We start from the raw sequence: 14181 nt of genomic DNA, 5'->3' as shown, positions 1-14181 counted from the left end.
ACGCCGACGCGTGGAGCCTCGCGTCCGAGATCGCCGCGGCGAGGAGTGGTCAGCCGGCGGCGGTCGCGCCACAAGACCTTGACAAACTCAGCTCCCGGTCCCCCGTGCTCGTCCAGCAGTACCTCTGCGCCGACCAGCCCTAAGCGGAGCGCCGAAGCGGAGCGCGCCATGCGACGCTTCATGTCCCCCCATCGCACTGTCCGAGGGTGGACGGCGCCGGTGCTCCTGGAGTTCTGCCGATCCATCGCCGCCGCATGCGGGCGTCAGGTCGACGGCGATCGGCGACCCGCTCTACACTGACTTGCGAGGCACGCTCGCGGCGGTGCTCTCCGACTCCGACTTGACCCTGGCGCGCTGGCTTGACCTGCCGCAAGAGCGGGTGGCCGAGCAAGTGGGCCGGTTTGCCGGGGAGACGGCGCGGGTCCATGGAACTTGGTCTTGGCCGCGGTCGAAATCGAATTCAAGATCTTCTGGTCGGTGCTGCGCAAGCTGGACGCCGACGCGCCGCGTCTCCAGTGCAGGACGGCCCTGCCCGAGACGCTCGCGTCCCTGCTGAGGAGCGTCGACCAGTGCATGGCCAGATTCGATAAGAGCCTGCCGTGCCCGCCGTGGGGCGAGCGCGCCGCCGAGCGCGCTGCCCAAGTGGACGGCCTCGCTACGCACCGTCTGGGTCGTCCTGGCCGAGCTGGACGCGTGGTCGCAAAAGGATGAGTTCTGGTTCCTCCGCCACGCGCTGCAAGCCGCGCTGGCGGAGCACCCGGCGGCGGTCACGGCGCTTGTGCTGAGCGCCGGGAGAGAGATGAGGCGGAACAGCAGCAGCTGGATCGCCAGGTGAAAGTGATCGGGTACTCAGTCCAAGAGGGGGAGGGGTGAATTAGGCACTAATAAAAATTTTGATTTATGGCTCCAACTAGTTTGCACAAAACTTAAACTAAAACATGCTATTTAGATGTACAACTATGTTGTTCTAGTACGAAACCCCTATCCAAAAAGAGTTTAGCAACCTATAGCCTTTCCTATGAAGAAACTATTCTATGAAAGTAAAGGCACACAAATTGCTAGTATGAAATGCGGAAACTTAAAAAGCGGGATAGGAGATAGCAAACTCTTGACGCGTGTGTTTATCCCGTGGTTCGGTTAACCACAAAGGCACACCTGCATCCACGTTGTTGTAGCACTCACTAAGAGTATTGCTACTCAGCCACCAAGGCTCTTCCGTGAACACAATCACGGTCACCTTGGCCCCGAGTTCCACTAAAGAGCTTCTCCACAAAGGATGGGGGTCTCCACGCCCCCCGCACAAAGTGTCGTCGCCGCTCCACACCAAGTCGGAGGATCAATGACGTTGCCGGCGACCGGTATAGGCGACCGGTCTGACCGGTCTAACCCGAGCTGGTGGTTTTGGACCCCACAGCATTTAAATCACACTCTCTCTCTTCTCCCCACCCTCTCCCTCACCTCACCAGAGCCAGCTCGAGCCCGAGCTCTCTTCCCCTTCCCCTTTCACCCAAACCCTAGAACCCAAATCCTTCCTCTCCATCGGATTTCCAAGGCCGGGGAAGGATCAAATCGGCGTGGAGGATCATCAACTCCCTGTGTTCCTTCCTTGAGTCGGGATTCAAGTTTTTGGTGTAGGGGAGAGCTCACCTCAAGGTAAACAAGGGTTTGGCTCGATCTCTCGTTCTAAATGGTTGTAATCGATTCCCTCCGGTCAAATATGTCCTAGTGTATCCCTGAACTAGATCCTAGAAGGGTTTTAGAATTGGTGGACGATTTTCGCCGCGTCATGGATTCTAGCTTCTGTTCGGGTCTTGCTACGTCTATCTTCTCTTTTTCTTTGTCATCACTTGAACCTAAAAGCCTGAGAATGGTTATCTTAACAATCATATTAGTCCAAGTGTTGTGTTGTCATTTGATCACCAAAATCACTCGAAATGACATAAATGGTGACATGTTCGTTTCACCAGGCACAGGGACATCCTCCCGTTCGAGGCACGGAGGCACCTGGCCATGGCAATGCTGCCGGAACTCGTCGCCGGCGTCCACGCGCCACCGCCGTACAAGATGCTCATTGATCGGTCGCGGTTGCTGCCCGACTCATTCGGGTACGTTGCTCATGCAACGCCCTAGAAGATTGGCGCCGGCCTGTCCGTGGCGTTCAAGCACGAGCAAGCCACCGGGCCCGGCGTGCTGAGGGAGTGGTTCTGCTTGGTGTGCCAGGCGCTGTTCAGCCAGCACCTTGTTCTCTTCTCAGCGTGTCCGCATGACAGGAGAAGGTTCTTCATCAATCCCAGTGAGTTCGCTTCGCCTAGCCCTCTGATAAACTTTCATATCGGTTTCATTCTACAGTAAAGACCATGTTCTTGTGGTATGTAGTGGCGCAATAATTTCTTTGATAAGGAGGTGCCAGTTATCTGTCCACCAAAACATACTTGCTATATAGTTCAGACTGTCCTATTTTAGCCCAAGATTCAATGTCCTAATATTTAGTTATTTTAGCTACTTCTTTTCACTGAATACTTTTAGCTACCTCAATCAATTTGCCCGGTTTGGAGGAGCTAAAGTTTCACTGAGTGCTAAACTTTAGGACACATTAGCACTCGTACACATACTAAAATCTTTTAAGTCTTACCTAAAATTTAGTCCACCCTACTCTTGTTTGGATAAGCTAGTACTAAAGTTGTTTAGCACTTTCACCCATTAGTACTTGGACCCAAACACGCCTAGTTTATTTCTTTTGACCGGTTTGAGGTTTCCCAATCTCATCAATGTTATACCACGTCGTCCATGATTGCACCTTTCTAACAGTTCACATTTTTTATCCATATTGCAGCATCTGTTGTGGATTCACTGCACCTGGAGTACTTCCAGTTTGCTGGACGGATGATTGCATTAGCTCTGATGCACAAAATACATGAGGGGGTTTTCTTTGACCGGACATTGTTCTTGCGACTAACTGGGAGATCTATTACATTGGATGACATTGCGGACACAGATCCATCCCTGCACAAAAGCTGCAAACAAATCCTAGAGATGGATCCGAGTCTTGTGGATGCGAACGTGCTGGGGCTAACATTTGTTCGAGAAGTTGAGGTGTTAGGGTCTAGAACGATCCGTGAGCTCATCCCTGGAGGGAAGGATGTTAAAAAAAAGAAGAAGAGACAACTACATCCGTCTGCTCATTCAAGATAGGTTCATCAACAGCATCAGACTTCAACTGACTTATTTCATTATAGGATTTTCCAGCTTCTTCGAAAGAGGGGAACTCTGGGTAAAGTTCTTTGAGAGTTTGGATGCTACAGATTTTGATAGGATGCTGGGCGGCGACGGCAATGACGCCATAGATGTGAAAGAATGGAGAGCGTATACTGACTACCGTGGATACAAAGAAAAAGATCGCCAAATCAAATGGTTCTGGGAGGTATATATGTCCAACTCTTCAACTCATGTCTTGATGATTCTACCTCTTTCTTGATATAGAGATTCGATCAAATTTAACACATTTATCCAATGCATTATTTACTGTAGACAGAATAATATGTAGGATATGTTTTTTATGAAAAGATTTAAAAAGAAAATCTCTTGCTCCATGACAGGTCGTTGAGAACATGACGGTTGAACAGCAAAGGAGGCTGCTCTTCTTCTGGACTTCAGTGAAATATTTACCATCAGATGGTTTCTCGGGGCTGGGTTGCAGCAAGCTGCTCATATTCCGGGCCTCCAGCTCCCGCGACCATCTCCCCACTTTGCAAACGTGCTTCTACCACCTCAACCTCCCAGCTTACACTTCGTCTAGCATGATGCAAAGCCGGCTGCTTATGATCGTCCAGGAACACGTGAGCAGCGGCTTCGGTGTATCGTAGGCTTTGCTGCTCTTTGGTTCAACCTGAAATGATGAACACGTGACCCTCTGCAGCCGCAATAATATGATATATGCTAACATCATAGAAGATTGGACATTGTAGTCCCTAGAAAATTCACCGAGCTTACATCATATAGATGTTCAATTTTTATACCGCACAATCAGCAACGTATTGGGTTCAGTCCAGCTATGATGCACAGAGGGTTCAGTCCAGACGTAAAATGCAGGCATGTCTTCGGTTCCGGTCTAACCAACCATCTTCAAAATTGATCGAGCGAACCTTAAGATCTGGTAAAATTTCTTGGTTCACAGAAAAGATCTGGTGAAATCTTGATCCAGGTCCATAAAAAGATCATCTAGCAAATACCAAGATTTCATCTTCCATGTCCCATAAGGTTTTGAAACTATTTTATGGAAACAAAATTAGAAAAATATAAGTGTTGAGCAGGAAATTACAAATATAATTATTTTTACCCATATGTAAGCTCCACATAAGTTGAATGTTTCCACTTTATATCTTAAAATGATAATTTGAACTTCACGTGATACAGTTAGTAAGGTTGAGGGTCTGAATATACATTTTAAAAGTTTGGGGACTGGGATGACACTCGAGCCAAGTTCAAGGACCGGTAGTTCATAAATATGCACACACAATTGAAACATGCTCGGAAGTCAAAATTAATGCACTCAAACAATTTCAGCAACATTGTAATCATTGGTCACATAGACTTTAACCACGCCACATAGAATATGACAAGAATATAATTAAAGATATGTAGCTCATATTATCCAATTTACTGAATATAATATAAGAAAAATGTGGATGCACTGTGGATATTTTTTAAAAACATACTCTGGATGGTTAATTGTTATGGAAATGAAAGATAAATTCTAACAGAAAAGGCATAACTTATGCAAAGGACAAATGAACTTGTACAAATAGATATGTCAATCAGCTTCTTTTACTCAAGCAAAATTTCACTAAAACCCTTATAGGATTTGACAACTTCCAAAATATCGGTTGTACAATGCTATACAGCTGCATCAGAAAATATCTTTTTCTTCCAGCAACCTGTTTTTTAAAATCTTGGTGCAAAGTTATATTATTTCCTATTTTTCCATATGCAATCCTTGTGTGGAAACATATGTTTAGTAAAGCCATAAGCAGCAAATTCATACATTAAAGATTAGCGGCTTCTATTTTTCAAACTCTAGTTTGACCATTAAATAGAAGGGCTATTACATGATCGTTCCACCCGAAATAACCTGCATTTGATTCAGTTAAAAGCAACGTGCCTGTTCCTAATAGTCAAATGATTGATTAATTAAATAAGTTGAGATTGAGGGAGCTAAACATATGCACCCAACAAACCAACTATAGCTTGTTTCCATAGAGATATTAGCTCTCACAATCCAATGTTAGAAAAGAATGTAACCCTTGATCAAAATGGAGAAATTAAAAGGATTTCAACCCGGGCAGCTTGTATCGAGTCATTAGCAAGAAGTTATTCTCTAGTGCCTAGAACGTTTTCGTATCATAACGGTGTATCTTAAAGATGAAACCATGTATACTCCAACTCATAGTATCCCCGTTAAATACAAAAATCAAAGAAAATACCAAAGAACTTTCTTTTTGAAATCTTAAAATCACTTTGTCCTGGTTACCTTAAAAGTGTTAGGTGACCGCGTGGTGCTTGCAAGATCCAGTTCGCCTGATATCAGTTTCGAGTAATTTGTGGATAATTAATAAGTACTCAGTTTCGAGTACGCAGCACACCAAGTAAAGCTGGTGGTTTCTCGGTCACGACCAGCTAAAACGAAACTTCCACCTGAGAAAACTGAGCTGCCATTCATGAATGAATACTTGGTTTATTAGTTTATTTTTGGTGAAGAGAATTATCATAGATCCATCTTATCTTATCACTCCGAAATTAGCCCCCAAACAAGGTATTAGGATCCTTCTGCTTCAAATTGGAATTGCAATTGCCCCTCGCTTCCTCGTGCTCCAAGTCCCTAGTCCCTGTTAGAGATCTAGGCAATTTTCGGTATATTTTAATTCCAAAATTAAATGTATAAACTAGCAATATTTCTATGACTTTAAGGAGTAAAATAAAACATGTGAATATGTTTATATTTATCACACATATAAGCATAAACAATATAAATAACCAAAGTTTCAGGGAGTACCCTGAAGCGGGGCCGTTGCCGGAGGCATTGGCTGCGCTGTTACCAACTGGAGTAGACATCTACTCGGTTGGCCTCAGTCGAAGTAGTCGAACTAAATCGGTGCAGGAAGAAGTTCGCAGTGCAGTCCCGCGAACGGTCACCAAGATGTAGTCGACGTAGTCGTTCGGCCACCAGAATATAGTCGACGTAGTCGTTCGGCTCGTCCACCAGGAAGTAGTCGTACAATCGGGCAAAACCTTAGTATTTTTGAGCAGTCACGCTAAAGCGTTAGCCAAAAACCTGATTGCCCACCTATCCCGTGCAGGATCTCAAGGCGAGCAAGGTTTCGGAGGCCTGCTCACGCTAATTCTGTGTGCGCAGAAATTAGCGTTGGGGAACTCCGTTGTTGCAATTGGAGAAGGAGAAGAGAGGAGCCGAGTTACCTCAGTGCTCTGGTGCAGAATGGATGAGGGGAATGGCACTTCCGCGCCGTGCCACGGCCACGGCCCGGCCCGGCGAGGCGAGCGAGCGCGCGCGTGTGGTTCACCGTCCTCCTCTTACCGGCTTCACAAGTGGTGTACACGAAGTCCACCTTTTAAGTCGGTTGAGATCCTCCTCAATTCCCGGTACGGAATTAAGCATTAATTCCCTAGCATTAATAGTGGACTTTAAATTCTTTTAATGCTTTAGAATGAATGCGCCAAGCCCATTACTCCAACAGTCCCGAGACTGACCACGCAATCCCATGGCTCAGTCCCCCGCCGCCGCTTCGGCGCCCGACTCCTTGCTCGGCGCCGTCCAGCTCCTGGTCCGCAACATCGACTCCCGGACCACCGTGATCCGGGCGCCGCGAGGCGATACCTTGGAGTCGGTCCTCGACCGCCTCGGGGCGGGCGTCGCCCGCAGTGGCGAGCTGCGCGTCGTCTACGCCGGTCGGGAGCTCCCGCTCGGGGCGACGGTCGGCGAGCTCGGCCTCCCGTGGGACGCCACGCTCCATGTGTCCGCCCGGCTCCTCTCCACCCCGCACGTGGACGCGTGGGACCTCGCGTGCAAGATCGCCGGCGCGGCCAGGCTCGCCGCCGCTGCTCAGAAAGTCCTCGTCGCGTCCCTGGACATGCTCGTCAGGGGGTTTTTGGATTTCGACAGCGCCGCCAAGGTATACCGTGTCTCCTCCGCCTCCTCGTGGGACGTCGGCGACCACCTGGACGTCTTCCTCCGCAGCGGCGCCCCTGCCTCGCTCGTCCAGCTCTACCTCTCGGAGCAGGACGAGGCGTGCCGCGGCGAAGCCGCCCGCGCCATCCGACGCTTCCAGTCTGCCGTCGAGACGTGGACGGAGCCGGTGCTCCTGGAGTTCTGCTGGTCCTTCGCCGCCGGCGGTGCGCGCCTGAGCGACCCGCTCTACACCGCCTCGCGGAGCATGCTCGAGACGGTGCTCTCCGACCCCACGCCGGAGCGCTGGCGTGACGTGCCGCGGCAGCGGGTGGCCGAGCAGCTGGCACGGCTTGCCGGGGAGGTGGCGAACGCTGTTATCCAAGAGATCGCCGCCCCGACGGTGGCGGCGGCCATGTCTAACTTGGCCGAGTTCAAGGTCTTCTGGCCCGTGCTACGCGAGCAGGTCCTCGAGCTCGGCGCCGACGCCGACACGCCGCGTCGGCCGTGGAGGATGGCGCTGACGCGGACGCTGGTGTCCATGTTGAGGAGCGTCGACGATTGCGTGGCCAGGTTCGAGAGGAGCTTGCCGGCGCGGGGCAAGCACGCCTCGCCGGCGAGCGCGCTGCTCAAGTGGCCGGCCTCGCTGCAAGGCGTCTGGGCCGTCCTGACCGAGCTGAACGCGTGGTCGGATCTCCGCCAGGCGATGCGGACCACGCTGGCGGCGCACGCGACGGCGGTCACCGCGCTCGTGCTGAGCGCCGGGAGGGAGTTGGTCTGGGACATCCGCTGGATCGCCAGGCACAGAGATGTCCTCGAGTCCGAGGCACGGAGGCACCTGGCCATGGCAACGTTGCCGGACCCGGAACTCGTCGCCGGCAGCGACGAGGCACCGTACGAGATGCTCATTGATCGTGCGAGGTTGCTGTCGGACTCGTTCGCGTACATTGCTCTTGCGACGCCCGGGGCTCTGGTTTGCGCTGCTCTGGTAGTGGCGTTCAAGCACGAGCAAGCCACTGGGCCTGGCGTGCTGAGAGAGTGGTTCTGCTTGGTGTGCCAGGCGCTGTTCAACCCTCGACTTGTTCTCTTCTCACCGTGCCCGCATGACAGGCGAAGGTTCTTCGTGAATCCAAGTGAGTTCGCTTCTCATCGCCATCTGATGAAGATTCGTGTCTGTTTCTTTCTATAATCTTTAGATTGTCATGGTGTTTTTGCCCCTGCTTTAAAATGCAAGTGGTTTTGTCCTCATTTTTTTAACTGTGATTTTGCCCATTATTTTCACAAGTAATTACAATTTTACCTCTGATCTTTGCGTATTTGTCCTATTTTGATCGTTGACTAGAGGTACAATTGTATTGACTTGTGAATAGTAAAGAGCAAAATGACAAAGTTAAAGAAACAAAGGTAAAATTATAGTTACACTTCAAAGTAGAGGTAAAAACACAAATGCTCTATCTTTACTGTGTCCCACTAGTATATTGGCCTGATAATTTTTGCCCACTTTTCAACACTGAGATACTTTTTGCCCTCAATATCTCACCCCAACTCCCCTTAAATAAAAGGAGAATTTTAGCTCTCCCAATATGTTGTTACATTGGGATGATGTTATTAATTGTAAAAGCATCTCTCCCAATAATCTGTAAGTGGTATTGTGATTGTCGGTACCCTGTAACAGGGATACCCACTCTTACTGCAGCCAAGGTTAACCTAACCGGTGGGAACCGGTCCGGTTTAACCAGTTACCGGTCAAACCGGTCCGGTCCGGTTCCGGTTCCGGCCGGTACCCAACCGGCCAAAATTCAAATTTTAAATTTGAATTCAAAAAATGAAAAATTCCCAAAAAATTCCTAAAAATACTTCAAGGTGTGATGAATCTAATGGTGTCAAATTTTCTCAAAAATTCATTCATTTAGTATAGTTTGTGGAAATTTAAAGTTAAATCAAAAAAGAAAAAGAAAAAAAATGGGCCGGCCCATGAAGGCCCACCGATCAAACCGGTCAAATCGGCCGGTAAACCGGTCAAACCGGTCGGTAAACCGGTAAAACCGGCCGGTAAACCGGTTGCACGGGAGCTTTTGAATTTCAAACCGGTCAAACTGACCGGTAAACCGGTCAAACCGGCCGGTAAACCGGCCGGAACCGGTTGCACGGGAAAATTTGAATTTATTTGAATTTGGATTTGAATTCAACCGGTTTCCACCGGTACCGGAGGGCGGCGGTAACCGGTTTCCGGTTGGGAAATAAAACCCTGACTGCAGCAAGGCAGGACTCGCGTAGTGATCCGTAACTACGCCATAAGGGGCGGAGTAGCCGGGCTCCACGGGTCAGGCTCTGACCTCACCGGGCCAACGGCCCCGGACACTCTCCCCGCTCTGGGACGGGTCCGCTGACGCCACGTGCCCCTGAGGAAGGGAAGCTCCGAACCAACAGCCGAGGGCGCGGACCCCCCATAGGGGTCCGGGACCTCCCGCATCCATCCGAACCTCTCACGCGCGAAGAGCCAACATACCGGAGGGGGGGTCCGGAGCCGCCACGTGTCCCGCAGGTGCGGCAGGTGCGGGCGCGGGTACGGGACTTCCGCTGGAAGACTCACCTACCATCCACATTCAATGCGGGTGGTTGAGGCGTGCTCTGTCGCCGCGGCACGCGGGGCAGCCTTTGTCAGGCCTCACTGTAGACCGCGTATTACCGAGGTACACAGTGCATCCGCATGCGCCGCAGCCAGGGTTTTTTATCCCGACCGGTTAACCCAAACCGCCGGCCACCGGTTCCGGTTTACCGGACCGGTTGGACCGGTAACCGGTGGAAACCGGTTGAATTCAAATCCAAATTCAAAAACTCCCGTGCAACCGGTTTCGACCGGTTTACCGGCCGGTTTGACCGGTTTACCGGCCGGTTTGACCGGTTTGAATTCGAATCCAAATTCAAAAGCTCCCGTGCAACCGGTTTACCGGCCGGTTTTACCGGTTTACCGGCCGGTTTTACCGGTTTACCGACCGGTTTGACCGGTTTGCCTGGTGGGCCTTAATGGGCCGGCCTATTTTTTTCTTTTTTTTTTGATTTAACTTCAACTCCCCGCAAACTATACTAAATGAACGAATTTTTGAGAAAATTTGACACCATTAGATTCGTTGCACCTTGAAGTATTTTTAGAAATTTTTTGAGATTTTTCCATTTTTTGGAATTCAAATTTAAAATTTGAATTTGGGCCGGTTTCTAACCGGCCGGAACCGGAACCGGTCCGGGCCGGTAAGACCGGTAACCGCGGTAACCGGACCGGTTCCGGCCGGTTTTTTTAACCCTGGCCGCAGCCACGCAGAGCCCGTCTGCCGCATTAATTGGATACGACGGCACGGCACTTTTCCATCATGCCGCCTACGCCGCAAGCTACACGGCCCGTTCAGCTACACTGCAGGCGACGCCGCAAGCTATGCCTGGCGCCGTTCCGACAAGACAGCGCCTGGGTATGCTGGACGGAGGATTCCCGCGGGCAGGCAAGGGAATCCAGGGATGAGATCTCCTTCGCCTGCAACGCCATAATGTATGAACAGTACGTTATTTTATACTGTATCATTGGACCCACCTGTCGGGGTCCCAGCGGCCATGTACGCACCTCCCTTGAGATATAAAGGGGAGGCGCTCGTTGTACACAACAGGCACACAAGCTTTCAAGCACTCTCGAGCACAAGCTCACCCTGACTCAAGCAATACAGCTCGCAGTTGACGTAGGGTATTACGCTCCGGCGGCCCGAACCACTCTAAACCGGCTGTGTTCATCGTGTTCTTGCTGGAGATCAAACTAGTCCTAGCTAACCCCCGAGTACTCACCCTCTGAGCTGAGGCGGGTGCATTCCGCCACCCGGCTGTGGTTTGACACACCACGACAGTGATATTTTAATATTATTTTATTGGAAGATGTTTATTGGGAAACTTCTGAAAATACTCTCAGATAACATAGGCATATCCTTATGCTCAGTAAGTTTGTTTGTGTTGGTCGAAATTCCTCCAGTGCTGCACAGCTGCAATAATGCATCGAATATGGAACTTGTCCACGCTAAGATGATTTTTCTACCGTGTCCATTTAGAATGTGGGAATTGAACTTTTTACTATGTGGCCCGTGATTAGACAACAGGACAATTCACCAAGAAAATTAAACTGGTGATGAAAGGTGACCAATACTATTTAAGGTTAATGATCTTCAGTCTATTTCTGAACTTAATGGACCTTCACTCATTTCTTCACAAAGTTAATATACTTTCTGTTTTGAACTTTTTTTTTTCTTGTATGCAAGTTTCCTTTCTAGGCCAAAGATTAAATTCCTTCTGTTCATTTATTTTGGCTACTTTTCCATTAGTCAAGTACTACTTACTTTTAGGTGTTTATAAATGGCAAAATAGCCAATCTCGTCCTCTAACTTTTGTCTGCGGGTCAACTTGGTCCTCTAACTTTCGCAAAGTCCAAATTAGTCCTTCAACTTCTGTTTTCGGCATCAACTTCATCCTCGAGCTGAGCTGGACAGCCACATCGGCGTTCCACGTCATCCAGCTGTATGTCAGGGTATTCATACGTGTGTTAAAAGTCAATATTGCCCTTTAGCTCTATGGGTCCACCACAGCATGCGCTTCTCATTTTCTGGATGCTCCCGTGCAGACGCCTCCTTTCTGTTCTCCTCTCAGTTTCCCCTTCCGCCTCCACAGTAGTGCCGAGAGCGCTAATGGCTTGTGGTGGCCGTCGGAGGAATGGATTTGTGCTAGAATGGAAGGAAGAACACATGGCGTCGAGAAATCAGACTACATGCATGCAGATACGGAGGTTAGGCATTGATTTTTTTTTGCCCCAAGCTGGAAATTTGCGAGCTTGATTGGCGTTGAAATTGGTTACTTCCTGTACTACGTTTCATACCAAAATCACTTGCTGTTGGCAGCTCCAACGGTTGCTCGAAGAACACACCCTACTAAGAGCAGGGTGCCACAGCAGGACTCGCGTGGCAGTGACGAGGTGGAGGCCGCGGAGCAGGGTTCTGTGGAGGCCACCGGCGTAGGGGCTCGCGAAGGTGGCGGCACAGGGCCCGTGGAGGCTGCCGACGCAGGGTCCCACGGACATGGAGGCCACCTGCGTCGGGGAGCCAGAGGCTGGCGGAGGCTGAGGGGGTAGGAGCTCGCGGAGTTTGAGGCGGAGGGACAGAGGCAAGCAGTGGCTGGCGATGAGGCCGTTGGCGCATGGCTCGGTAGAGCTTGCCGCGCCGCCGCAAGGGCTCACCCGGCGGGGGAAGGCGCGGGCGGCCGCGGTGGGGCTCGCCCGGCGGCTGCGGTAAACCAAATGAAAGAAGGGCATATTGGATATTTCTTGTAAGATGAGGGATGGCGTGGCGGCGTGGTAAGCCGATGTGGTTGTCCAGCTCGGCTCAAGGATAGAGTTGGTCCGGAGAGTATAAGTTGAGGGACTGATTTGGACTTCGCGAAAGTTTGGGGACCAAGTTGACCCACGTGCAATAGTTTGAGGATGAGATTGGCTATTTTGCCTTTATAAATTATAGCTCTGTCTTCGTTTCTTTAAACTCAGATTTATTTCTGTTCTCGTTTTCCTCCGTGTTGCCTTTGTGTTACTGATCTTTGCAATCATACACTAACCTTCCCAAGTCCCAAAAAAATGTTTTAGCCTTTTAGGTCCCTTCTTTACCTTTCTAACCTTTCGTATTTCCATCCGTGTTGCAGCATCTGTTGTGCATCCATTGCACCTGCAGTACTTCAAATTCTCAGGACGGATGATTGCATTAGCCCTGAGGCATAACATACATGTGGGAGTTTTATTTGACCGGACACTGTTCTTGCGACTAGCTGGGAGACCTATTACACTGGATGACATTGTTGATGCAGACCCATCCTTGCATGCTAGCTGCAAAAAGATCCTTGAAATGGATCCAAGTCTTGTGGATTCGGATGTATTGGGGCTACGGTTCGTTCGAGAAGTTGATGTGTTCGGGTCGAGATCGGCGACCGAACTCTTACCAGGAGGGAAGGATATTTCGGTTAATAGTGGGAATCGACAGGAGTTCATTGATCTGCTAATTCGAGATACCTTTGTGAACAGCACCAGATACCAGCTTGGCTATTTCGCTCAAGGATTCAGTAGCATGCTTGGTGAACCGGTACTCCAGACAGCGTTCTTCCAGAGTCTGGATGTTGAAGATTTTGACGAGATGATTGGTGGCAGCAAGGACAGTATAGATGTGAAACAATGGAGGGCTCATACTCACCACCGTGGATACGAAGAAAACGATCTCCAGATCAACTGGTTCTGGAAGGTACGTCCAACTCTTTTACTCATGTGCCTTGATGACGACCAAGCTATGTAGGTGGTTTAACCTTTTTGGAGATACTGAATTTTGATCAAATGTAACACACGTTTATTTAATGTATTCTTGGAGCCGGCAATATTCAGTGATGTATGCTTTAATGCAATCTTTTGAAAGAAAAATCTTTGCACATGGCAGGCTGTGGAGAGCATGACGGTCGAACAGCAAAGGATGCTGCTCTTCTTCTGGACCTCGGTGAAGTATCTGCCGTCAGATGGTTTCTTGGGGCTCGGTTTCAGGCTGTACTTATCTAGGGCCTCCAGCTCCTGCGACCACCTCCCCACCTCGCAGACCTGCTTCTACCACCTCAACCTCCCGGCTTACACTTCGTCCAGCATGATGCAAAGCAAGCTGCAGGTGATCGTCCAGGAACATGTGAGCAGCGGCTTCGGCGCATCGTAGCTTCCAATTCTGCTATCTTGATTCATTGTTAACTGTTGTACCTGGACAACTTGGCCGTCCCCATTCGCACCGTATCTTGTATGCACTGATGTTGGATGCTGTAACTGAGATCAGAGTAGCGGTCAGTTCTTAGGCTGTTTTTGACTTCAAGTGACATGGTGTCTTTGTCCCCAGAAAAATTTCAATCCAGTTTTTTAGAGCTAAATGATTCTAGAATTGTTCTAAGAAATGCTAAATCTGGTTGAT

At 49.7% G+C, this 14181-nt stretch overlaps 1 protein-coding gene and 1 pseudogene across 1 annotated transcript; both read left to right on the top strand.

The window, feature by feature from the left end:
* The first annotated feature begins 2010 nt into the window (after nt 1-2010).
* LOC120678239 lies at nt 2011-3863 on the top strand (annotated as a pseudogene).
* A 2910-nt stretch (nt 3864-6773) lies between these two features.
* Nucleotides 6774-14119, top strand: LOC120678238 (E3 ubiquitin-protein ligase UPL5-like). The gene is made up of 3 exons (XM_039959381.1): nt 6774-8310; nt 12893-13482; nt 13672-14119. The coding sequence occupies exons 1-3, from the start codon at nt 6774-6776 to the stop codon at nt 13933-13935; spliced, it is 2391 nt and encodes a 796-aa protein (XP_039815315.1). The 3' UTR covers nt 13936-14119.
* Nucleotides 14120-14181: the final 62 nt, after the last annotated feature.

This window comes from Panicum virgatum, chromosome 6N (genome assembly GCF_016808335.1).
Source record: "Panicum virgatum strain AP13 chromosome 6N, P.virgatum_v5, whole genome shotgun sequence".
NCBI classification, from domain to species: domain Eukaryota; kingdom Viridiplantae; phylum Streptophyta; class Magnoliopsida; order Poales; family Poaceae; genus Panicum; species Panicum virgatum.
This window is presented reverse-complemented; position numbering and strand designations above follow the sequence as displayed.